At 36.8% G+C, this 25,792-nt stretch overlaps 1 protein-coding gene across 6 annotated transcripts in view; it reads right to left on the bottom strand.

The window, feature by feature from the left end:
- Window positions 1-25,792, bottom strand: part of COL4A5 (collagen type IV alpha 5 chain) — a 247,300-nt gene that overhangs the window by 130,735 nt on the left and 90,773 nt on the right. For all 6 annotated transcript variants that reach the window (XM_045472952.1, XM_045472951.1, XM_045472946.1 and 3 more), the window contains exons 2-3: window positions 23,699-23,758; window positions 2,857-2,946 (exon numbers count right to left, since the gene is read on the bottom strand). In XM_045472952.1, the coding sequence (XP_045328908.1) occupies window positions 2,857-2,946; window positions 23,699-23,758 (150 nt within the window). The remainder of the gene's footprint in view (window positions 1-2,856; window positions 2,947-23,698; window positions 23,759-25,792) is intronic.

Here is a 25,792-nt window from a genome sequence, read left to right as displayed (position 1 = left end):
GTACTAGAAATTAGTATCTGTTAGGGATATGTAGAAGTCAGTGGCTAATGGATACAGGTGGAAAGGAAATCTTTTTCACAATATACTTTCCTATGTTTATTTATTTTGTGTAAGTGAATATATTATCAAAAATTAATTTAATTTTATTTTTAAGAATAAAGAAATCCTTTGTAAATTTTATATATACAATCTATACATGTATTTGTTTTATATATCTTTACTTTCATATATAAGAATATATATTGGGAAGCCTTGGTGGTTCAAAGTAATTTCTATTTCAAAGCTAACATGACTGAACACTTCACTAACATGACTGAAATTTAATCTCAGTTGCTTGAAATCCCCATCTCATTTTTATAAGGCTGTGTCTAAATTATGGAGAACTTAAGGAGTTCTGAGATGTTGAGGAGTGAGATAGTCCAGTCCAAGCTAGAATTCATTGAGATGTCCCACGCCAGTAGGACGCATGGATTACTGCTGAGTTAGTGCTCAGTTCATCCACTTGACTCTTTCAGATCCAGCTGCTACTTCTGAGCCACTTCTGGGTGCACAAGAAATAATCTGCTGTGTTTGCACTTCATTAGACATAAGAAATTCTGTTAAGTGCCCCATCTACTTAACTTCTAGGCAGTCATTTAGAGTCTTGCTTTTTCCTTAGTGTAAAGTTCTACTCAGAAAATTTAGTGCAGGTCCCTTCTGCTCTTGAATCTAACAAGACTACCTTGATATACTGTCACTTCCTCAGAGATCATGCCCAAGCACACCCCCACAATCTATGCTCTGATACAGTTAAGTGTTTACGAGTATTTATGTATTTAAATTAATTTCCTCCTTTATTGGAAAGACTACTTGATGAGTATCCATTTGATCTCCTTAATACTCTAATGACATAATGTACCACTATTAGATGAAATAAAATTAGGGGAAAAAAAAGGTTTTTTTTTTTTTTTTTTTTTTTTTTTTTAAATTTTTTTTCAACGTTTATTTATTTTTGGGACAGAGAGAGACAGAGCATGAACGGGGGAGGGGCAGAGAGAGAGGGAGACACAGAATCGGAAACAGGCTCCAGGCTCCGAACCATCAGCCCAGAGCCCGACGCGGGGCTCGAACTCACGGACCGCGAGATCGTGACCTGGCTGAAGTCGGACGCTTAACCGACTGCGCCACCCAGGCGCCCCAAAAAAAGGTTTTTAAAGTACTTTTCATTTCCAGGCAAAAAACAGAACTGGCTCCTTTCATGGTCAGTTCACCAGTCTACCTAATATAGATGGTAAAGGGCAATCAACCAAAAGAACTATTTTTAGAAAACCCAGAAACTTCTCCCAATCTTAGCATTCACTATTATCTCTTTGATTCCCTATCGTAACATGCACATAGGGTGATATCCTTGCTTATGGTATAGGAGAGATTGCCTACGCAGCAGTCAATGGGGAAAAGTCTTCCCAACTGATAGGAAAACAGTACCTTTGGATCCATGAGCCTGCACATAGGAAAGAAAGGGTGTATGAACCTATCCTCTCATCTTTCTCTCCCACAGAACAGCCTATGTGACATCTACCTCACCAAAGTCACTGATATACCTGTCCCAGGTAGTTGCCACGACTCTGAATTTGACAAACTGCTGAATATGTCACCCACCGTCCAACCCTATAGGTAAACACCTTACTGCTGTGCCACTGAATACAACAAATGGACATGTCTCTAAACATGAAACATTTTAGTACCTCAGATACCCCAACCGTATCACAGTGGACCTGATGTGTTGCCACAGTTGGACTCTGACACTACAGAAACAAAATGCCTCCTCACGTGTCAAATTTCTTCTGTCTGAGATGGGATTAACTGAAGCATCTGGGAAAAGGGAAATGAGATCTGCCACTAGGGCTATTTTGACCTCCATAGTGGTGGTTTCCTCCTCCCCTACACCTGTGCCCACCTGACACAAATTTTCCAATTCCACTTAAGTACCCTACCCACCAGAAGGAACTTTGGGCTGGCTGACTCCCATGGCAATCAACGACTTTTATACTACCAGTACTGTGTGTGTGTCTCCCTTGGGGTATTATTATTTGGTAAAAGCCTGGCCTTCAACATTCCTACCAATGTAACACGTACCTACAGGGAATTGATAACAGACTGCCAAATATTCAAGACAGTCTCTCCTATTGAGCATATCAAACCAAACAGAGTAAGAGGGGAATTCCAAAACCAGGTGTTCTGGTTAGTGAGGAGAATTGTCACATGGTGGTATTGATTCTATTCATGTGTATGCTCCAGGCAAATTTTCCTACCCAGGGTCATTCAATTACAGCAAGTTATGTACAACCTGTCTTTGACTATTATTTAACTCATCAATGACACTACTTCAGTTTTGGAAGCAGAACAGACTAGCCTCAACACAGCCCTCAACTTCCTCTTGGTCGTCCAAGGAGAGATCCTCACTGGTACAGTTCCATGGGGAAAAATAGGACAGTGGGGGAAGTTGGTGCTTTTTCTAGTTAAACATTTTGTTTATTACACTGTCACAGTAAAAGGTTTGACTATTCCTTTCATTTTGGCTTGTTGCCTTAATCAGCTACTCTGACACCTGGCAGTTTAGCTCTCTCCAGCTCAGCTGAGCTCCTGACAAAATTCAGTTTTTGTTAAGGATACCAATAACTACATACAATTAGCAGCATCTTCCAAAACCATTTGAATATGACAGTAATATTCAGTTTTTTAAACCAACAACAAAATATAGACTCTCAGCTATCCTATTATTTTATTTAGATATATTTTTAGTTGACTTGATACCTAGTCCGACATTTAAGATGACTTAATGCCTCTAGTATTACTGGATGGCAACCTGGTACATACCTTTTGTCCCCGAGGCCCTGGAGGCCCTTCTGGACCTGGAAATCCAGGCAAACCTGGATGGCCTTCCAAACCTGGAAACCCTCTCTCCCCCTGCAATTGAACAAGAATGAAAGATGAGTGAATTTTCAAGCAAAGGCATGGTTGAGATTCAAAAAGATCAAAAAATTATCTAGAGAAAACTAACTTAATTTAATGATACTAAATTCACAGTACCCACAAACAGGAGAAAACCTGTAAGATGTGAGTGGAAAACCACAAACCATTCTGAATTTGTCATATATGGTAATGCAATCAATTACTTTCCTGTAAAGGTAAAAAGCTTATCAGAGAAGAAACGAGGTTTAAACATACTGACATCAAGAGTTTACCACGGAAGATGGCAGTAAATCCAGGAAACCAGGTCTGGAGGGGTTACATAAAATAAATATGGTGCAGGGATGAAGAAGTGCAAAAGGAAACCATCTGAGAAGTTTTCAGATTTGTTGCAAAGTGGAAGAGTTGCAGAATTATCCAGAAGGGAAATTCATTACTGACTGGAGATAAATTAGTCAGAAAAGGGCTCTAGAACATCAAAAAGTTTATATTTTTCTTATTGTAAGATTAATACAAAAAGGAATGCATGGTTATTGTAGAAGCACAAAAAAGCATAAAAGAAAAAAAAACACCAGGAGGAAGAGTTAAGATGGCAGAGCAGTAAGGGGACCCTGGGCTTGCCTCCTCCCTGGAACATACCTAGATCAACATCAAACCATTTTGAACACCTAGGAAATCGATCTGGGGATTAGCAGAACAATCCATAATTTGAGGGAGAGAATGCAGCAGGTACATTGTGCGGAGAGGTGAATTGGGGGAGAGAAGAGGCCGGTGCCACAGAGGAGGGAGCCATTTTCATGGAAAGGAGAAAGAGAGAGGGGGAGATTGAGCAGGGCATCAGGTTTGCACAAGAAAGCACTGCCCCTGAAAGCAGCTAGAGAGAAAGAGTGAAGACACACACAGGAGACTGCATAAGAAAACAGTTCCCCAAAACCATTGACAGGGGAAAAGGGAGAGGGTTTCAATACTGCCAGTTTTTTGTAAACAGTGGAGCACAAAGTCTGAAGTTTCAGAGCCCAGCCCCTAGTGGTGCTCTAGAGAGGAAGGAGGGCAGAGCACCGGCAGCGGACAGCATGGTCTGAGGATCCCCTGGGTGACACAGAGAGAAGCGGTTCACCTGCTTGGACTGCATTTGATAGAGGTGATACGGCCTCTCCTCTGGCAAAAGACCCAGCGGGCATGTCATCAAGCTGCCATGTCATGTTCACCTCTATAGGAACAAAGACACCAGCTGAGGGCAACAAACCCTGGAGCCGGTTGTGTGTTGCAATTTACCATAAACTCTGAGCTGCTGCCATTGTGTGGTAGCACGACCATTTCTGGGACAAGCTGGCCACAGTGTGCACTGGCCACAGTGTGCAGAGACCGTGGGTTGGAACAGCGGGGATCTGTGAGGTGTGGGATTTTGAAACACAGCCACACCTGAGATAAAACTCTGGAGAGGGGCACAGCCTGGTAGGCAGACAGCTTGGACACAGATAAGAGGGAGATGGGGAGCTGATGGAAGCCAGGGACACAGGAGGTGTCAGGGGTGACTGATAGTGTGCCTACAAGGGCACGAACTTCCCATTCCGGAGACTTGAGAGAGGGATGAAACCATTTTCACCATTAGCCCACCAACACTGATCGACCTCAGTGAGCTAAACAGCGCCACCAAGTGGAGAACAGAGATAACATACCAAAGCCCTGACCACCTGCACACTCAGGCACATCTCCAGGGCAAGTGGGCCTGAGAATCAGAACAGCAGGTTCCTCCCCCCATAAGACCAGCACAAATCCTTTCCAAGGACTTAGTCTACTGACCATAGACTGCTGCAAAGTTTCAGCTCTAGGGGAAACTGGATCTACCTTCATGTGGGTTTTTTTGTTTGCTTGTTCATTTGTTTTGCTGTTGCTTCTGTTTTTTTGTTGTTTTTCTTTTCTTTTGTTTTTGGATACAGAACAAGCAACATTTCTTATCTTATTTGATCTTTAATTTATTTTATTATTTTTTACTTTTAAAATTTTAAATCTTTTTTCTCTCTTCTTTTTTTTTCTACCAAGCTTCTCTTAAACAGATCAAAGCAGAGCAAAACATGCTTAGCATCTAACTTCCTTTATCTGATTTTTTTTAATTTATACATTTTTATTTCATTTCATTATTATTTTTATTGTGTTTTTCTTCCTTAAAAGTGACAAGATAGAGGAATTCAGCTCAAAAGAAAGAACAGGAAGAAATGACAGCCAGGCATTTAGTCAATGCAGATATAAGTAAGATGTCTGAACCAGAATTTAAAACACCAATTATAAGGATACGAGCTGGGCTTGAAAAAAGCATAGAAAACACAAGAGAATCCCTTTCTGCAAAGATAAAAGAACTGAAATCTAGTCAGGCCAAAATGAAAAATGCTATAACCAAAATGCAAACCCATATGGAGGCCATAAAAACGAGGATGGATGAGGCAGAGGAGCGAATTAGCGATATAGAAGATAAAATTATGAAATATAATAAAGCTGAAAAGAGGGAAACAAAGGTCAGGGATCATGAAGGCAGACTTGGAATTCAGTGATTTTATTAAGACAAAAACATTAATATCATAGGAGTCCCAGAAGATGAAGAAAGAGAAGGAGAGGCAGAGGTTTTATGTGAGCAAATTACAGCTGAAAACTTCCCTAATTTGGGGAAGGACACAGACATCAAAATCCAAGAAGCACAGAGAACTCCCATTAAATTCAACAAAAGCTGGACATTACCCAGACATATCATAGTCAACTTCACAAAATACACAGACAAGGAAAGAATCCTGAAAGCAGAAAGTGGAAAGAAAGTCCTTAAACTTATAAGGGAAGACAGATCAGGTTCACAGCAGATCTGCCCAAAGAAACTTGGCAAGTGAGAAAGGAGGCAAGATATATTCAATATGCAGAATGGAAAAAATATGCAGCCAGGAATACTCTCTAACAAGGTTGTCATTCAAAATAGAAGGAGAGATCAAGAGTTTCCTAAACAAAAACTAAAGGAGTTTGTGACCACTAAACCAACCCTACACGAAATTTTAAGGGGGGGTAAAAAAAAAAAGATGAAAAGCAACAAAGGCTAGAAAGAACCAGAGAGCATCACCAGAAACGCCAACTCTACAGGTAATATAATGGCACTAAATTCATACCTTTAAATAATCACTCTGAATGTAAATGGACTAAATGCTTCAATCAAAAGATATAGGGTATCAGAATGGAGGAAAAAAAAAACAAGATCCATCAATATGCTGCCTACAAAAGACCTATTTTAGACCTAAACACACCTGCATGTCGAAAGTGAGATAGAGAACCATCTATCATGGTAATGGCTGCCAAAATAAACCCAGAGTAGCCATACTTATATCAAACAAACTAGATTTTAAAACAAAGACTGTGACAAGAGATGAAGAAGGGAATTGTACCATAATTAAGGGGTCTATCCATCAAGAAGACCTAACAATTGTAAATATTATGCCTCCAACTTGAAAGCAGCCAAACATATAAATCAATCAATAACAAAAGGAAACTCACTGATAATAATACAATAATAATAAGGGACTTTAACATCCCACTTACAACAATGGAAAGATCACCTAAGCAGAAAATAAACCATGAAATAATGGCTTTGAATGACACACAAGACCAGATGGACTTAGCAGATATATTCAGAGCATTTCATCCTAAAACGGAAGAATACACATTCTTTTTGAGTGCACATGGAACATTCTCCAGAATAGATCACATACTGGGTCACAAATCAGCCCCCCACAAGTACAAAAAGATCAAGATCACACCATGCATATTTTCAGATCACAACGCTATGAAACTTGAAGTCAACCATAAGACCAAATTTGGAAATGGGTGCCTGGGAGGCCCAGTTGTGTAAACGTCCAACTCTTGATTTTGGCTCAGGTCATGATCTCATGGTTTGTGAGTGAAAGCCCCACATCGGGCTTTGTGCTGACAGCATGGAGCTTGCTTGAGATTCTCTCTCTCTCCCCCTCTCTCTCTGCCCCTTCTTTCCCCACTCTCTCTCTTGCTCTCAAAATGAATAAATAAACTTTAAAAATAAAAGAAAAAGAAAAAAATTGGAAAGCTTTCAAATACATGGAGGTTAAGGAATATCCTACTAATGAATGAACGGGTTAACCAGGAAATTAAAGAAGAAATAAAAAAATACATGGAAGCAAATGGAAATGAAAACATGACAGTCCAAAACCTTTGGGATGCAGCAAAGGCACTCCTAAGAGGGAAGTATATTGAAATTCGGACCTATCTCAGGAAACAAAAAAGGTCCCAAACACACAACCTTACCTTACACCTAAAGGAGCTACAAAAGGAACAGCAAATAAAGCCTGAAGCCAGTAGAAGAATGGAAATAATAAAGATTAAAGCAGAAATAAATGATATAAAAACAAATAAACAAACAAAAAACAAAGAGTAGAACAGACCAACAAAACTAAGACCTGGTTATTTGAAAGAATTAACGAAATTGATAAACCGCTAGCCAGACTTAACAAAAAGGAGAGAAAGGACCCAAATACATAAAACCACATATGAAAGAAGAGAGATCACAACCAACACTACAGAAATACAATTATAACAGAATACTGTGAAAAATTATATGCCAGCAAACTGGGAAATCTGGAAAAAACAGACAAATTCTACAAAATTGCATACTACCCAAACTCAAACAGGAAGAAATAGAAATTTTGAACAGACCCACAAAAAACAAAAAAATTGAATCAGTAATTGAAAATCACCCAACAAACAAGAGTCCTGGGCTAGATGGCTTCCCAGTGGAATTCTATCAGACATTTAAAGAAGAGTTAACACCTATTCTTCTCAAATTGTTCCAAAAAATAGAAATAGAAGGAAAACTTCCAAACTCATTCTATGAAGCAGGCATTACACCTTGATTCCAAAACCAAAGACCCGAGTAAAAAGAATATCCAGGCCAATATCCCTGATGAACACGGATGCAAAACTTCTCAACAAGATTCAACAGTATTCAACAGTACATTAAAATAATTATTCTCTTAAAAACTAAGAACAAACTGAGGGTTGATGGGGGGTGGGAGGGAGGGGAGGGTGGGTGATGGGTATTGAGGTATTGAGGAAGTCACCCTTTTTTTTTCAATATATGAATATGAATATGAATAAATTTCAATATATGAAATTTATTGTCAAATTGGCAGTGCTATTGCTGGGTCATAGGGTAGGTCTATTTTTACTTTTCTGAGGAACCTCCACACTGCTTTCCAGAGGAAGGCACCTTTTGAGATGAGCACTGGGTGTTGTATGGAAACCAATTTGACAATAAATTTCATATATTAAAAAAATAAAATAAAATATGTAAAAAAACAACAAAAAAAGAAACCTCAAAAAAAATAATTATTCTCCATGATTAAGTGGGATTTATTCCTGGGCTGTGGGGCTGGTTCAATATTTGCAAATCAATCAAAGTGATACACCACATTAATAAAAGAAAGGATAAGAACCATATGATCCTATCAATAAATGCAGAAAAAGCATTTGACAAAATACAGAATCCATTCTTGATAAAAGATTTTCAACAAAGTAGGGATAGCTGGAACATACCTCAACATCAAAAAGGCCATATACAATAGACCCACAGCTAACGTCATCCTCAATGGGGAAAAACTGAGAGCCTTTCCCCTGTGGTCAGGAACAAGACAAGGATGTCCACTGTCATCAGTACTATTTAACATAGTATTGGAAGCTTTTGCCTCAGCAATTAGACAACAAAAAGAAATAAAAGACATCCAAATCAATAAGGAAAAAATCAAACTTTCACTATTTGGAGATGATATGAGATTCTATGTAGAAAACCCAAATGACTCCAAAAAAAATTGCTAGAACTAAGTTGCAGGATATAAAATCAACGTGCAGAAATCTATTGCATTTCTATACACCAGTAATGAAGCAGCAGAAAAAGAAATCAAGGAATCAGTCCCATTTAAAATTGCACCAAGAACAATAAGATTCCTAGGAATAAACCTAATTAAAGAGGTAAAAGGTCTGTACTCTGAAAACTATAGAAGACTTATGAAAGATATTGAAGAGGACACAAAAAAATGGAAAAGCATTACATGTTCATGGATTGGAAGAATAAATATTACTAAAATGTTTCTACTATTCAAAGCAATCTACACATTTAATGCAATCCTTACCAAAATACCACCAGCATTTTTCACAGAGCTATAACAAACAATCCTAAAATTTGTATGGAATCACAAAAGACCCCAAATATCCAAAGCAATCCTGAAAAAGAAAAACAAAACTGGAGGCATTACGATTCCAGATTTAAAGCTATATTACAAAGCTGTAGTCATCAAGACAGTATGGTACTGGCACAAAAACAGACACATAGATTAATGGAACAAGACAGAAAACTCAGAAGTGGACCCACAACTATATGGTCAACTAATCTTCTACAAAGCAGGAAAGAATATCCAGTGGAAAAAGGACTGTCTTTTCAACAAATGGTGTTGGGAAAACTGGACAGCTACATGCCAAAGAATGAAACTGGACCACTTTCTTTCTCCATACACAAAACAAATTCAAATGGATGAAAGACCTAAAAGTGAGGCAGGAAACTATAAAAATCCTAGAGGAGAACACAGGCAGAAACCTCTTTGACCTACGCTGGACCAACTTTTTAATAGACATGTTGCCAAAGGCAAGGGAAACAAAAGCAAACATGAACTATTGGGACTTCATCAAGATAAAAAGCTTCTGCACAGTGAAAGAAACGATCAACAAAACTGAAAGGCAGCCTATGAAGTGGGAGAAGATATTTGCAAATGACATATTTGCATTTTTGCAATATTGATAAATTTTTTTTTTGCATATTTGATAAAGGGTTAGTATCCAAAATCTATAAGGAACTTAACAAATTCAATACCCAAAAAACAAATAACCCAGTCAAGAAATGGGCACAAGACATGAATAGACACTTTTCCAAAGAAGACATCCAAATGGCTAACAAACACATGAGAAGATGCTCAACATCACTCATTGTCAGGGAAATGCAAGTCAAAACCACGATAAGATACCACCTCACACCTGTCAGAATGGCTAAAATCAACAACACAAGAAACAACAGGTGTTGGCGAGGATGCAGAGAAAGGGGAACCCTCTTGTACTGTTGGTGAGAAATCAAACTATTGCAGCCACTCTGGAGACCAATATGGAGGTTCCTCAAGAAACTAAAAATAGAACTACCCTATGATGCAGCAATTGCACTATTAGATATTTACCCAAAGAATACAAACATATTCGAAGGGGTACATGCACCCCAATGTTTATAGCAGAATTATCAACAATAGCCAAACTATGGAGAGAGCCCAAATGTCCATTGACTGATGAATAATGGATAAAGAAGAGGTAGTACATATATACGATGGAATATTGCTCAGCCATCAAAAAGAATGAAATCTTGCCATTTGCAACAACCTGGATGGAGCTAGAATGTATTATGCTAAGAGAAATAAGTCAATCAGAGGAAGATAAATGCCATATGATTTCACTCATATGTGGAATTTAAGAAACAAAACAGATAAACATATAGGAAGTGGGCGGGGGGGGGAGAAAGGGAAACAAACCACAAGAGCCTCTTAATGATAGAGAACAAACTGATGGTTGATGAAGGGAGGTGGGTAGGAGATAGATGGGTGGTAGGTACTAAGGAGGGCACTTGTGATGAACACAAGTATGTAAGTGATGAATCACTGAATTCTACTCATAAAATCAATATTGTACGATATGTTAACTAGGATTTAAATTTAAAAAGGGGAAATACATACATACATACAATGAGGAATCACTAAAAAAAAAAGAAAGAGGGCATTCTAAAATTAACTGGCTTATATTCTTCAAAGATGACAAAGAATACCTGAGGAACTGTTCTAGATTAAAGGAGACTAATGAGATGTGGTAGATAAATGCATGACCCTAGACTATGAGGGGTAAAATACAAACACACACACACACACGCATACACATACTTTGAACAATCAAAGGGAAAACTGACAAAATTCAGATATGGACTGTGGATTAGATAGTAGCATTATATCAATGTTAATTTCCTGATTTCAATAGTTGCACTAGGTTATTTCAAAATTTAAATATTAAGTGTCTTTGATAGAGCAAAAGTGGTAAAGGATGTAGAAGAGTTCCTTGTATTACTTTTGCAATTATTTTGTAACCTTAAATTATATCATAATAAAATGCTACCCAAAAATTAAAAGAAAAAAAGAAAAACCCATCAGTAATTCCTCTACTCAGAGTTACTATTTGAACTGTGACTCAAGTCCAATTCTGAGCACAGCATTTAATCAACACCAACACAGGAGGGCTGCCAACCCACCAGTGAGGGTTCACTACATCTTATCGGCATCTATACAATAAGGTTGCCCAATATGCATATCTGCACAGATAGATAACTGGGGGTTGCAGAGTCACCATCTATACTAATATACCATCATATCAACACATTAAGGGTTAGTTGACTTGCATATAGCCAATTATAGAAAGAGTATGTATCCCGACAACCCTAGGCAATCCAATAACAGAAAGCAAATCCACCACTATCAAGTTTAAGAACTGTGAGGGCTCATAGCTCCATGGCATGTGCTCCCAACAGCAGGGTCGCAAGGAGTTCCTCTACTTTTCTAAGGCTTGATGGCTGAATCTCTGGCCAGAGGCTCTGGACCTCATTCTGGGAACCCTTTCACACCAGATCCTATCCACAGTGACAGCCTAGGTAGCACCTAGAAAGAGAAAGCATCCGTATCTATAAAGCAACTGACTAATGGGCCATTGCAGGCATATACCCCTAGAGGTTAAGGTACAGTAGAATTTTACTACACACCCCCGGTGTGTGTGTATATGTGTATGTGAGAGAGACAGAGAGACAGAGAGAGAGAATGTGTATGTGGTAAGTACTAAGTTTAGTCTAGGTAGCTTAGATAATTTTGTATTAAATAATTGTTATGTTGAATCATTTTATAATAAAAATAAGTACTTTGAAAAAAAAGCTACTTCTGGCCAGTTTCCACTCATTACTTCAAAGCCAATAAAGCAAATGTCAGCCAAATAATGGTAGGTCTAAGTGCTCAATGTGGGGTTCGATCTCATCAACTGTGAAATCATGACCTGAGCTGAAATCAAGAGTCGGATGATTAAGCAACTCTGATACTTAGGCACTCCTCTTTGTTATTTTAATTAATGATATAATTATAATAATTTAGTATTAATCAAACTCATCAATTATTTTCAAGGAAACAGAGCAAGAGGGTAAATAAAAGGTTCAAACTTTTAGAGCTGGATTGTCTCAAATCATTACATAGCTCATTTCTGGCAGGGCTGGTAGTAGAAATCTGACTGCAAGTGCAAGTCAAAAAGGAAGCTAGAAGGAAAAGAAAAACTAGTTCAAGTAGATTTCCATAAGTGGAAAACATAGCTACATTTTGGGATCTCCACTGGTATTTACAGCATCTCTCTGCCAAGACTTGAGGATAATATTTGAAGAAAGCAAATTTTCTCAGAAGCAAAACTGCTATTTAGATAAGACAGGAATAAACCAGAAATTGAAAGAGAGGGCTAAAAAGCTTAATTGTGTTTGTATTAATAAAACCATATACCTATAAATTACATACCCTGAAATCTCCTCATAATAGTCAAATGTTGTGGCCCTATCTAGCTGACTGAGCAATATTATACCAAGGAAGATAGAAGAGCACCTACTGGACAGTGGCAAAAAAAATTGTAAGAACCATCTCCAGACTTTAAAGGTAGAAAGTTTCCTGCAGTAGAAACTATAGAAGCCTGCCATGAGAGGGGTGAGGGAGGTTTTTCTACCTAATTCCTACGGATGGTAGGGAGGGTTGACATCTCTTGTTTGCCTACCTTTTGCTACCAGTGGTAAGGCAATCATTTCATCCTTAAAACTAACCTAAAATTTACTGTAACTTGCTAACACTCACAAACATAGAAAATGGCATAATTGTATCTTTGTGAAGGTCAAACTTCTTTAAAAAAACTGGTTTATGCTGCTTGCCCATATTTGGAAAAAAATTACTCTTATTTTCTCTCCCTGCCTGTCCCTTGGATACTGTTTTACTCTGGATTCCCTTTTTGACCCTTCTCTGTCTTTCTCTGGGATATCTCAAATATCAACACTGTTTTTCTAAAATCTAGGCTCATAGGGCTAACTGTCTTAAATATCTCCACTTGAATATCACAGAGGAACCTAAAACTCAACAATAATAATAACAAACTATCGAACTATTCTAACTCTTTCCATGTTTTACCTTATTTGATTCTCCCAATGACAATGACAATATGGGGTAAATACTACTATTATTTCCATTTTACATATGAAGAATTAGAGCAAAGAGAAATTGTGTAATTTTCCCCAGAGCAAACTTCATATAAAAAATTGAGTTTGTTATCTTTCTACCCTCTTCTCTATTCTAGGAAATAGCACAACCTAGACCAGAAATGTGTAATAATCTTGACTCCACTCTCCATTACCCCTTCATCTAATTAATCATGCTATGTCCATCATCCCATTCTTAGTGCCCAGCAGAACAAATAGTAAATATGCATTCAGTGAATGAACTCCCTTAATGGATTATATAACACTTATGGCACATACTTTTGCCCAAATTCAGAAAAAAAATGTTAGGGTTAAGAGAAATTATATAAAGGATAACTTTTTGTGATAAAGCACTTTTACATACACAAGACAGTATTAAAAAGAATAACAGACTGATTGACTTAGAAGGAGAACATGCTTTGTGAGTCAAAGGTGCCCATTAAAATGTTACAATTTTATAGGAAGGGCACTTTATAATCACAATAAGAAAGTTACATGATCATGGGCATGAAAAACATATTTTAAGAATGCTTTCTCAAGACAGATACAAAATTAACAGGAAAAGTACTGGATTTATGAGGATAGAAAAAATAAAAAGTGGGACAAACTGCTATAATGAGCATTAAGGTTTACATTATTTTTGGATTATAATATTGCAAAAGTCTAAAAACTATATAAACACATGGGAAAGGCAATGCCATTAATGAACAAATGAAAACAATGATTAAAAAAATGAAGTTATAGGCAATTTTCTCTTCTTTTTGAGTAATTACTATTGTATTTTTATAATTATATAGTACAAAGAAATATTTGATGTAATATAATTAGGAGAACAAGAATATAGATCTTTGACAACTACCAAATGGAGATAATGTATGTCAGATTAAATTGTAGCTTGTATCAAAACCACTTAGACAACTTGTTAAAACACAGATTGCCTGGTCCTACCCCCAGAGTTACATTGAGTAGGTCTGTATGGAACCTAGGAACTTGCATTTCTAACAAGCACCCAGTAAGTACCAATGCCACTGGTAGAGGGGAACACCTTGTTAAGATAATGTGTCAGTGTGACATGAATTTTATTTTACTTTACAATTTTTATTTAAGTATAGTTGACATACAATGTTATACTAGTTGCAGGTGTACAACATAGTGATTTGACAATTCTATACATTAATCTATGTTCACCATGATAAACATAGTTACAATCTACGTGACATGAATTTTAGGTTGTCAGCTGGTTAATTTCTTGTTGTCATCAGGAGTCTAGCAAGTTTTGTTTTTAGCAGTGTGCACTTGGACACATTTCTCTGCCAGAATTGACATATTTTATTATTTCTGTATTAATCTTACTTTTTAAAAGCAGATTTACTGCGGTACAATTAATATACAATAAATTGCACATATTTAAAGTATACAATTTGAAATTTTTTTCCACATAGGTGACAATCAAAATAATGAACATATCCATCACTCACAAAAATTTCCTTGTCTTTTCAACAAATGTTGCTCAAACAACTAGACATCCATATGTAAAAAAAAAAAAAAATCTAGACAGAGACCTCACACTCTTCATAAAAATCAACTCAAAATGGATCAAATAGAAAACTATAAAACTCCTAAAAGATAACACAGGAGAGAAAATCTAGGTGACCTTGGGTGTAGTGATAACTTTTTAGATACAAAAAGGCATAATCCATGAAAGAAATAACTGATAAGCTGAACTGCATTAACATTAAAAGCTTCTGCTCTGTGAAAGATAGTGTTAAGAGAATGAGAAGATAAGACAGACTGGGAGAAAATATTTGCAAAAGACACATCTGATAAAGAAAAATTATCTGAACTATACAAACAACTCTTACAAGTCAACAATAAGAAAGCAAAAAACCTGATTTTAAAATGGGCCAAAGAGTTTAACAGATATCTCATCAAAGAAGATATATGGATGGAAAATAAGCATATGAAAAGATGCTCCACACAATACGGCATCAGGGAAATGCAAACTGAAACAACTGCATACCACCACATACCCAATAAAATGGCTACAATCTAAAACCATGACAACACCAAAGGCTGGCAAAGATGTGGAGCAACAGGAACTCTCATTCATTGCTGGTGGGAAGGCAAAATGATACAGCTACTTTGCAAGACAGTTTGGCAGTGACTTACAAAACTAAACATACTCATATGATCTAGCAATGATGTTTCTTGGTATTTATCCAAAGGAGTTTAAAACTTACATCCACACACACAAAACTGCACATGTATGCTTAATAGCAATTTTATTCATCATTGCCAAAACTTGGAAGTAACCAAGATGTCCTTTAGCAGATGAACAGATAAAGAAACTGCCACATGCAGACAATGGACTATCATTTAGCACTAAAAAGAAATGAACTATTTGGCTATGAAAAGACATGGAGGAACTTTATTTTTTTTTCTTTTTTTTTTAATATATGAAATGTATTGTCAAATTGGTTTCCATACAACACCCAGTGCTCATCCCAAAAGGTGCCCTCCTCAATACCCATCACCCACCCTCCCCTCCCTCCCACCCCCCATCAACCCTCAGTTTGTTCTCAGTTTTTAACAGTCTCTTATGTTTTGGCTCTCTCCCACTCTAACCTCTTTTTTTTTTTTTTTCCTTCCCTTCCCCCATGGGTTTCTGTTAAGTTTCTCAGGATCCACTTAAGAGTGAAACCATATGGTATCTGTCTTTCTCTGTATGGCTTATTTCACTTAGCATCACACTCTCCAGTTCCATCCACGTTGCTACAAAAGGCCATATTTCGTTCTTTCTCATTGCCACGTAGTATTCCATTGTGTATATAAACCACAATTTCTTTATCCATTCATCAGTTGATGGACATTTAGGCTCTTTCCATCATTTGGCTATTGTTGAGAGTGCTGCTATAAACATTGGGGTACAAGTGCCCCTATGCATCAGCACTCCTGTATCCCTTGGATAAATTCCTAGCAGTGCTATTGCTGGGTCATAGGGTAGGTCTATTTTTAATTTTTTGAGGAACCTCCACACTGCTTTCCAGAGCGGCTGCACCAATTTGCATTCCCACCAACAGTGCAAGAGGGTTCCCGTTTCTCCACATCCTCTCCAGCATCTATAGTCCACATGGAGGAACTTTAAATGCAGATTACCTAAGTGAAAAAGGCCAATCTGAAAAGGCTGCACACTGTATGATTCTAACTATATGATATTCTGGAAAATACAATTATGGAGACAGTAAAGAGATCAGTGGTTTCCAGGGGTGGGGATGGTAAAGTTGAACAGGTGGAGCACAAACGATTTATAAGGCAGTGAAAATATTCATATGATAATAAAATGATGGATACATGTCATTATACACTTGCCCAAATCCACAGAATGTACAACACCAAGAATGAACTCTAAGGTAAACTTGAACTTTGGGGTGATAATGATATATCAAATGTAGGTTCATCAATTGTAACAAATGTACCACTCTCATTAGGGAAGCTATGCATGTATGCATGTGTGAGCCAGAGGTATAGGCGAAATTTCTGTATCTTTCTTTCAATTTTACTGTGAACCTAAAACTGCTCTTAAAAAAGTAAGTCTTTAATTAAAACCAATATTGAAGTTGGGGCGCCTGGGTGGCTCAGTCAGTTAAGTTTCTGACTCTTGATTTCGGCTCACATCATGATCTCACGGGTTCAGGGATTTAAGCCTCGCATCAGGCTCTGTGCTGACAGCTCAGAGCCTGCTTGGAATTCTCTCTCTCCCTTTCTCTCCCTGCCCCTCCCCTGCTTGCTCTCTCTCTGTCTCTGTCTGCTCCCTCTCTCTTTCTGTCTTTCTCAAAATAAATAAACTCAAAAAAATTTTTTAAATAAAAAAATATTGAAGTGAACATCATAAATATAAAAAAATTTTCCATGTTCTCTTTTATAATATTTTCCTCATGCCTCTACTCATCCCCCACCCCAGGTGATGACTGATTTCTTTTCAGTCATTATAAATTAATTTTCATTTTCTAGAATTTTATATACATGGAATTATACAGAATGTACTCTTTTGTCTAACTTTCCATTCAGCATAATTATTTTGAGATTTAGACATGTTGTGGTTTATGTCAATAGTTCATTCCTTTTTATTGCTGAGTAGTATTCCATCGTATGAATATATGACAATTTGTTGGTTCATCCACCTGTTAAATTTTTTTAATGTTTTATTTATTTTTGAGACAGAGAGAAACAGAGCATGAATGGGGGAGGGTCAGAGAGACAGGGAGACACAGAATCTGAAGCAGGCTCCAGGCTCCGAACTGTCAGCACAGAGCCTGACGTGGGGCTCAACCATGAGATCATAACCTGAGCTGAAGTCGGACACTTAACCAACTGAGTCACCCAGTCGCCCCATCATCCACCTGTTAATAGCAATTGAGTTTCCTGTTTCTGGTTATTACAAATAAAGCTACCATGAACTCATGTACAAGTTTTGTATGGACATATGCTTTCACTTCTCATCAGTAAATGCCTAGGAAAGGACAGTCATCTGATAGGTTTATGCTTACCTTTTAAATAAACTGTCAAACTTTTTTCCTAAGTGTTCGCATCATTTTGTATTTGCATCAGCAATCTTGCTATTTGTAACAACATGGATGGAACTAGAGTGTATTATGCTAAGCAAAATAAGTCAGTCAGAAAAAGACAAATATATGATTTCACTCAAATGTGGAATTTGAGAAACACAACAGACGAACATAGAGGAAGGAAAGGAAAAATAAGATAAAAACCGAAAGGGAGGGCAAACCATAAAAGACTCTTAAATACAGAGAAGAAACTGAGGGTTGCTGGTTGGGAGGTGGGTGGAGGGATGGGTGATGGGCGTTATGGAGGGCACTTTTCGGGTTGAGCACTGGGTGTCATATGTAAGAAATGAATCACTGGGTTCCAATCCTGAAGCCAGGACTACACTGTATGTTAACTAACTTGAATTTAAAGAAAAAAAAAAGCAATCTATAATAGTTCTAGTTGCTTCACATCCTCACCTATACTTAGTATGGATGTATTTTAATATTTAGACATTCTTTTTTTTTTTTTAATTTTTTTTTTATTTGACGTTTTTTATTTTATTTTTGAGACATAGAGAGACAGAGCATGAACGGGGGAGGGTCAGAGAGAGAGGGAGACACAGAATCCCAAGCAGGCTCCAGGCTCTGAGCTGTCAGCACAGAGCCCGACGCGGGGCTCGAACTCACGGACCGTGAGATCATGACCTGAGCCAAAGTCAGTCGCTCAACTGACTGAGCCACCCAGGCGCCCCATAATATTTAGACATTCTAGTAGGTTTATAGTGGTATCTTATTATGGTTTTATTATGCATTTCCCTAATTAACAATTTTGAGTAACTTTTAATGTGTTTATTTGCCATATACATATCTTATTTTGTGAAGTACCTTAAAATCTTTTGCCGCTTTGTTTCTAATTTAATTTTATTTTGGGATACTTGTTTTATTATTGACTTTTGAAATGTCTTTATGTATTTTGGATAGAAGGCTTTTTAGGAGATATGTGATTTGCAAATATTTTTCCCTAGACTGTGGATTGTGTTTTCATTCCCTCAACAATGTCTTCAGAAAAACTAAGTTCTTAATTTTGATGAAATTCAATTGAGCAAACATGGGCTTCAACTCATAAGCCCAAGATTAAGAGTTGTAGCCTCTACCAACTGAGGCAGCCAGGCACCCCCACCAAGGAAATTTTAGTAGTGACTATATATTTGGTAATATTAAGGAAATGTTAATTCTTCCAGTATAATAATGGTATTTTTGGTTATGGTTTTAAAACTCCTTATATATTAAAGATATACAATGAGATACTTATGGATGAAATCTAGGATTCCTTTCAAAATAATCTAATATGTGTTTTGGCAAAGGGGATGGGGTAGAAGTGAAATATAACTGGCCATGATTTGCTACTTATTAAAGAAAAATGATTGAGAGGCGCCTGGGTGGCTCATTTGGTTAAGTGTCCGACTGTGGCTCAGGTCATGATTTCATGGTTCAATTTGTGAATTCAAGCCCCGCGTCGGACTCTGTGCTGACAGCTCAGAGCCTGGAGCCTGCTTCAGATTCTGTGTCTCCCTCTCTCTCTGCCCCCCCCCCCCCACTCGTGCTCTGTCTCTCTGTCTCTCAAAAATAAACATTAAAATTTTTTTTTAAAATAAAGTAAAATGATACATCTGTGTTTATTATATTAAAAAAATTTAATTTGATTTACTTGTCCTTTTCTAGCTTCTTAAGTGGAAAACTTAGATCATTGATTTTAAATCTTTCTTCTTTTTTAACATAGGTATTTAAAATTCTTTCCCACTAAGCCCTGCTTTAACTCCATCCCACAATTCTCAGCATTACTCAAGGCTCACCCTAAGTGTAGTCTCCACCTGTCACCATACAATGTTATTGCAATATTGTTGACTATACTCCCTATGCTGCACTTTTCATCTATATGACTTGTTTATTTTATAAGTGGAAATTTGTACGTCTTAAGCCCCTCCACTTATTTAACCCATCCCTCCCTCATTCTCCCCTCTGGCAACCACCACTTCATTCTCTGTATTTAAGAGTCCAGTTTTTGTTTCTTTGTTTGCCTTTATTTTTATGTATATTTTAATTGTATACAACAACTGTGTTTGCAGATTTTTTAAATTCTCTAGTGATGTTTTTACATTGTTGTACAGTATCCATTCTCTCTGATGAGAAGCCCGTCATCATTCATATCATTGTGCCTCTTTAGGTAATGTGTATTTTTTTTCTCTAACTTCCTTCAATATTTTCTTTTAATCTGATTTTTCAGTAGACTCATTATGATGTGTCTAAGTATAGTTTTCTTTGTTGTTATTCTGCTTGTGATGTGCTGAATTTCTTATATCTATAAATTTATATTTCTTCATTCTTCTGCATGTTGCTGTCCAGTTCTCCCCGCACCATTTGTTAAAGAGACTGTCTTTTTTCCATCGGATATTCTTTCCTGCTTTGTCAAAGATTAGTTGGCCATACTTTTGTGGGTCCAATTCTGGAGTCTCTATTCTATTCCATTGCTCTATGTGTCTGTTTTTGTGCCAATACCATGCTGTCTTGATGATTACAACTTTGTAGTAGAGGCTAGAAAGTGTTATGCTAAGTGAAATAAGTCATACAGAGAAAGACAGATACCATATGTTTTCACTGTTATGTAGATCCTGAGAAACTTAACAGAAGACCATGAGGGAGGAGAAGGAAAAAAAAAAGTTAGAGAGGGAGAGAGCCAAACCATAAGAGACTCTTAAAAACTGATAATAAACTGAGGGTTGATGGGGGGGTGGGAGGGAGGGTAGGGTGGGTGATGGGCATTGAGGAGGGCACCTGTTGGGATGAGCACTGGGTGTTGTATGGAAACCAATTTGACAATAAATTTCATATTTAAAAAAATTATATTTCTCACCAAATGTGCAAAATTCTTGCTATTACCACTGTCTTATTAATTTTTATTCCTTTTTCTCCCCTGTTTTATCTCTCCCATTGTTAGGGGACCCCATTTACATTTACATTAAACCATTTTTATTGTCCTAGAGGTCACTGAGGCCCTATTCTTTCCCTTTGTTCTTCAGGTTGCATTTTTGCTCTGATTCATCTCTAAGTTCACTGACCCTCTATTCCACTGTCATCATTCTGCTGTTATAAGCCAATCTGGTAAATTGTTCTTTCTGATATTTTGCTTTTCAAATCTAGATTTTCCTCATTATTTTTAGTTTCCAGTGCTCTATTGTGATGCTCTATTTATTCATTCTTAGGAGCACATTTCCCTTTAAATCAACAAATATATTTATCTTATCTGCTTTAAATCTTTATCTACAAATTTTAATAGGTGTCATTTCAAAGTTAGTTTTCATTCATGAGTCTTCTTCTTGACTATGGATCACTATTACCTGTTACTTCTCATGCCTATAATTTTTAATAGCACTTTAGACATTGTATGTTGTAGACATCCTAGGTTCTTTTTTCTTCCTCAGAAGAGTATTGAACTTTTGCTTTAGAAAATAGTAAACTCAGGTGAACTAAAACTTAAAAATTATATTTTCCCTTCAGTGGACAGCAGTTAAATCTATGTTCAGTTATCGCAGCCTTCCAGCTATTCCTTTTGGTGGATTGTGTGAATCCTCCCCTATACATATAAAGTTCAGGACTCAATCAAGAATTTGGGTTTATAGGGAAATTTTTGGGCTCCATTCTCTGTGGCTCCCTCTATTGCAGCATATCTCCTATCACTTTCCAGTCATTCTGGAATCCTCAACTTTTTCCTCAACTTCTCAAGCCAAGAAGACTGTGGCTTTTAGTCTGGATTCTAGCCATCCTTTGCCAAGCAGACTGAAGGGTGCTCTCAGGAGAAAAGCCACCTAAGTGCAAACTTGCTCAGTGTACTCCCTTTCTTTCAAGAGTAGAATCTTCTCTAACTTTTTCCTACTTTCGGTCACTATATGACCATTAAGTAGGTGTTATTTTTGTCCAGAGTATTTACTTGTTATTTTAAGAAGAGTTAGTCTGATAAAAATCACTGTGCCAATATCAGAAATGAATCTCTTTTGTTCTTTTTATCACTACAGAAAGCACCCTTACTATAAAACTACTCCCGGGGTGCCTGGGTGGCTCAGTTGGTTGAGCGTCCAACTTTGGCTCAGGTCATGATCTCACAGCTCATGAGTTTGAGCCCTGCATCGGGCTCTGTGCTGACAGCTTGGAGCCTGGAGCCTGCTTCGGATTCTGTGTCTCCCTCTCTCTGTCCCTCCACTGCTCGCACTCTGTCTCTCTCAAAAATAAATAAACACTTTTAAAAAATAAAAAAAATAAATACAACTACTTCCCTCAAACTAATGTCACTTAAATAGGTGTTTTAGGGGTGCCTGGGTGGCTTAGTCGGTTAAGCGTCTGACTTCAGCTCAGGTCATAATGTCACAGTCTGTGAATTTGAGCCCCACATTGAGCTCTGTGCTGACAGCTCAGAGCCTGGAGCCTGCTTCGGATTCTGTGTCTCCCTCTCTCTCTGCCCCTCCCCTGGTCACGCTCTCTGGCTCTCAAAAAATAATAAATAAACATTTAAAAATTTTTAAAAAATAGGTGTTCTAGATAACACAATTCAATTATTATTAATAGGTGTTCTGTTAGAAAGAAGTGGGTCAAATGGAACTTGGAAATATAGCATTGCAAAACAAATAAGTTTCTTTATATCAGGACTTTTAAACATCTTTAATGTGCTAGTAGACATTCTATATCCCTAAATGGAATATGCTCTTGAAATAATATCCTAAAATTTGTCATATATAATTAGAAATATTCACTGATTCATTCAAAAATATTTATTAAGCCCTAGACAGTGAAGACTAGAGTATAAACCCATTTCTCCTAGCACAATTCGCTATCATGTTTTAATCTTCTAATTTCACTGTTAGTCATTGATTCAGAGTGGCTAGGTTTATGCTACTTAATCCTCACCAATACTTAGGTTTTTTTTGTTTTGTTTTAAAAAAATTTTTTTTAACGTTTATTTATTTTTGAGAGACAAAGAGAGAGCATGAGCAGGGGAGAAGCAGAGAGAGAGGGAGACACAGAATCTGAAGCAGGCTCCAGGCTCTGAGCTGTCATCACAGAACCCGACGTGTGGCTCGAACTCATGAACCTTGAGATCATGACCTGAGCCGAAGTCAGATGCTTAATCGACTGAGACACCCAGGTGCCCCACCAATACTTACTTTGTAATTATCGTATGTATACAATAGAGGTGCTGCTATTAGAAAAGTGAAATAAAAATAGAGGTTCACTAATCGTTAACTTACATGGACTAGATAAAAATACATGAAATTGGCTAGTATGAAACTCAATACAGATGAGTAGCCTGATAAATGTTAGTTTCTTTCTTAGTGTTTTTTTCTTCTTTTGCCTATTAAGTTAGTAGTTTTAACAAGATTGATCATAGATAGGTTGGTAGACTACAGCTCTCAGACCAAATGCAGTAAGAAGTCTGTTTTGTACAGTCCAAGAGCTAAGACATTTTTTTATACTCTTAAAGGACTTTTTTAAAAAAATGTTAAAAATTGTGTGATAGGGATATTATGTGGCCCACAAAACCTAAAATATTTACTATATGGTCTTTTACAGAAAATGTTTGCTAACTCCTGAGATATAGTCTAATCCTTATAATTATCTAAAATAAGCAGTATGGTAGAATTCATTTTATTTACTTAGATGCTGAGGTAGAAGCCCTGATTTAAAAAAAAACATATTAAAACACTATTTTACTGGTTTTACTAAGTTTTCAAAGGCTCATCTCAAATCTCACCTTTTCTCCTTTTACACCACTACAGTCACATTTTGATCCTGGAGAACACCCATAGCAAGCCTATAAGGAAGAAAAAGAGGGAGAAAGATTATTAAATATGAACCTGAAAATCAGTCTCTGACTTACCCCTCAACTAAACTCAACAATCCAAATTTGTAAAACTAATACCAGAAAAATATCTGAACAGATATATACCAAATTGCAAACAATAGTTACCTCTGGGGAAGCTTTCACCTTTTATGGTACACATTTCCATTTGATCTTTTCATAATGAGCAGATGTAACTTTCATAATTTTAAAGTGAAAAATATCCTTTTAAAAAGATACTAAAAATTAAAAAGCAATTCAAACAATTTCCCTGTAATATTATTTGCCATTTGTCCAAGCTCTTAGGAACTCTTTTCTTTCTCCTAACATCACATTCAAGAAATGACCTTTCAATCTATATTAGCAATGACCTTGGTGACTAGCTAAAGATGTCTGACAGTCGAAGTTGCTTGACTCTCTGCACTCGTGAGCAATCATGGAGCATAAAATATGTAATGCTATCTTTTACCAACTTTTTTTCTTCGCTCCCATTCTCTCATTGCTAGTAGTTCAGTCTATAATGACTCCAACAAGTTTTACCACAAATGTTGTTCCCACAGCCTAGATCCTCTAAAAAGCCACTACTAATAAATTCCTTTATTCATATTAATAATTGAGGTCTTGAAGCCAGAAAAATATCTTCCTCCAAAATAAGGACCCATAAGAGAGGCACTTGGCTAGCTCAGTCAGTGGAGCAGTCAGTGGAGCCTTGATTTCGAGGTTGTGAGTTTGAGCTCCACGATGGGTGCAGAGATTAGTTAAAAACAATAAAAATCTTAAAAAATAAAATAAGAACCCATAAGAGAAGAAGACAATAGATGACTCCTGCCATCCAGATCTACCCTATACTCTGACATAAAGCTGAACTCCTTAGAAAAACAAATAGTAGTTAGTTTAACCTATGTAGATAGCTCTCCATTTATGGACAGTAAGGTGGTATACTTTTCTTTTTTTTATTTATTTTTGTTTTTATTTTTATTTTTTTGATTTGGGGATCTCTTTTATTTTTTATTTTTATTTTTATGTATTTATTTTTTCAATATATGAAACTTATTGTCAAATTGGTTTCCATACAACACCCAGTGCTCATCCCAAGGTATACTTTTCATTAAATAAGAGAAACTTTTATGTGATGTAAATACCAAATAATGTGTATCAATGCTCAGCCTTGGAAAACTGTGACTTAAAAAGTACCTAAGTGTCCTTCCCAACATTCCCTGTGTTCCTTTACTCCAACCACTACCAGAATACTTTCCCCAATCCTTATCAAATTACTGACCTCATCCTTCTAGTCATAACTCCTAATCTACTCAGCTGCAACTAGAAGCTAGCCAGATGCTGGAACTCCTTTTCCTGATTAAGAGCAAACAACAATGGTTTGATGTTGGGGGAATCTCTCACTCTGCAAGTTGCTGTTCCTGTAACAGATGCTCCTGACATTTCTAATCGAAAGGCTGTTATGCAGCTATTATTCATCATACATAGTTGATATTAGGTTTCAGTATTATACATCAACTACATTACAAGTGAAATGGACTTATACAGACTTACTCATCAAACATGAATTGAGCATTATTAGAGGCCAGAAAACTGGTTAAGCAATAAACACGAATAAGACACAGCTCTTTCCAACATACAAAACTAATTCAACAAATACTTATTGATCACCTGTTATATGCCAGCCACTATGTCACATTAGGTGTAGGTAGAGATGCAAAGACCGTACATCACTGCTCTCTAATGGAAAGGATAATTCCATACAGAAAAATTACATTACAGTGTGTCAGTAACAGAGGTTAATTTAAGATGTATAACTTTTTTGTGTAAACATGAATTGTAGATTCCAAAGTATAAGCTTACAAATTTTAGAAGATACCAATTCACAAGATGAGAACTGTTAATGGTCATATTCACTGAATTAGATTGTGCATATTATCAATAATCAGTTACAAGCATTAATGGAGGATAAAGGATAGTGTACAAAATGGCTATACATTTAAAAACAAT

Source organism: Leopardus geoffroyi, chromosome X (genome assembly GCF_018350155.1).
Source record: "Leopardus geoffroyi isolate Oge1 chromosome X, O.geoffroyi_Oge1_pat1.0, whole genome shotgun sequence".
In the NCBI taxonomy this organism is placed as follows: domain Eukaryota; kingdom Metazoa; phylum Chordata; class Mammalia; order Carnivora; family Felidae; genus Leopardus; species Leopardus geoffroyi.
The sequence above is the reverse complement of the archived record's forward strand: the minus strand, read 5'-3'. Positions and strand labels throughout refer to the sequence as shown.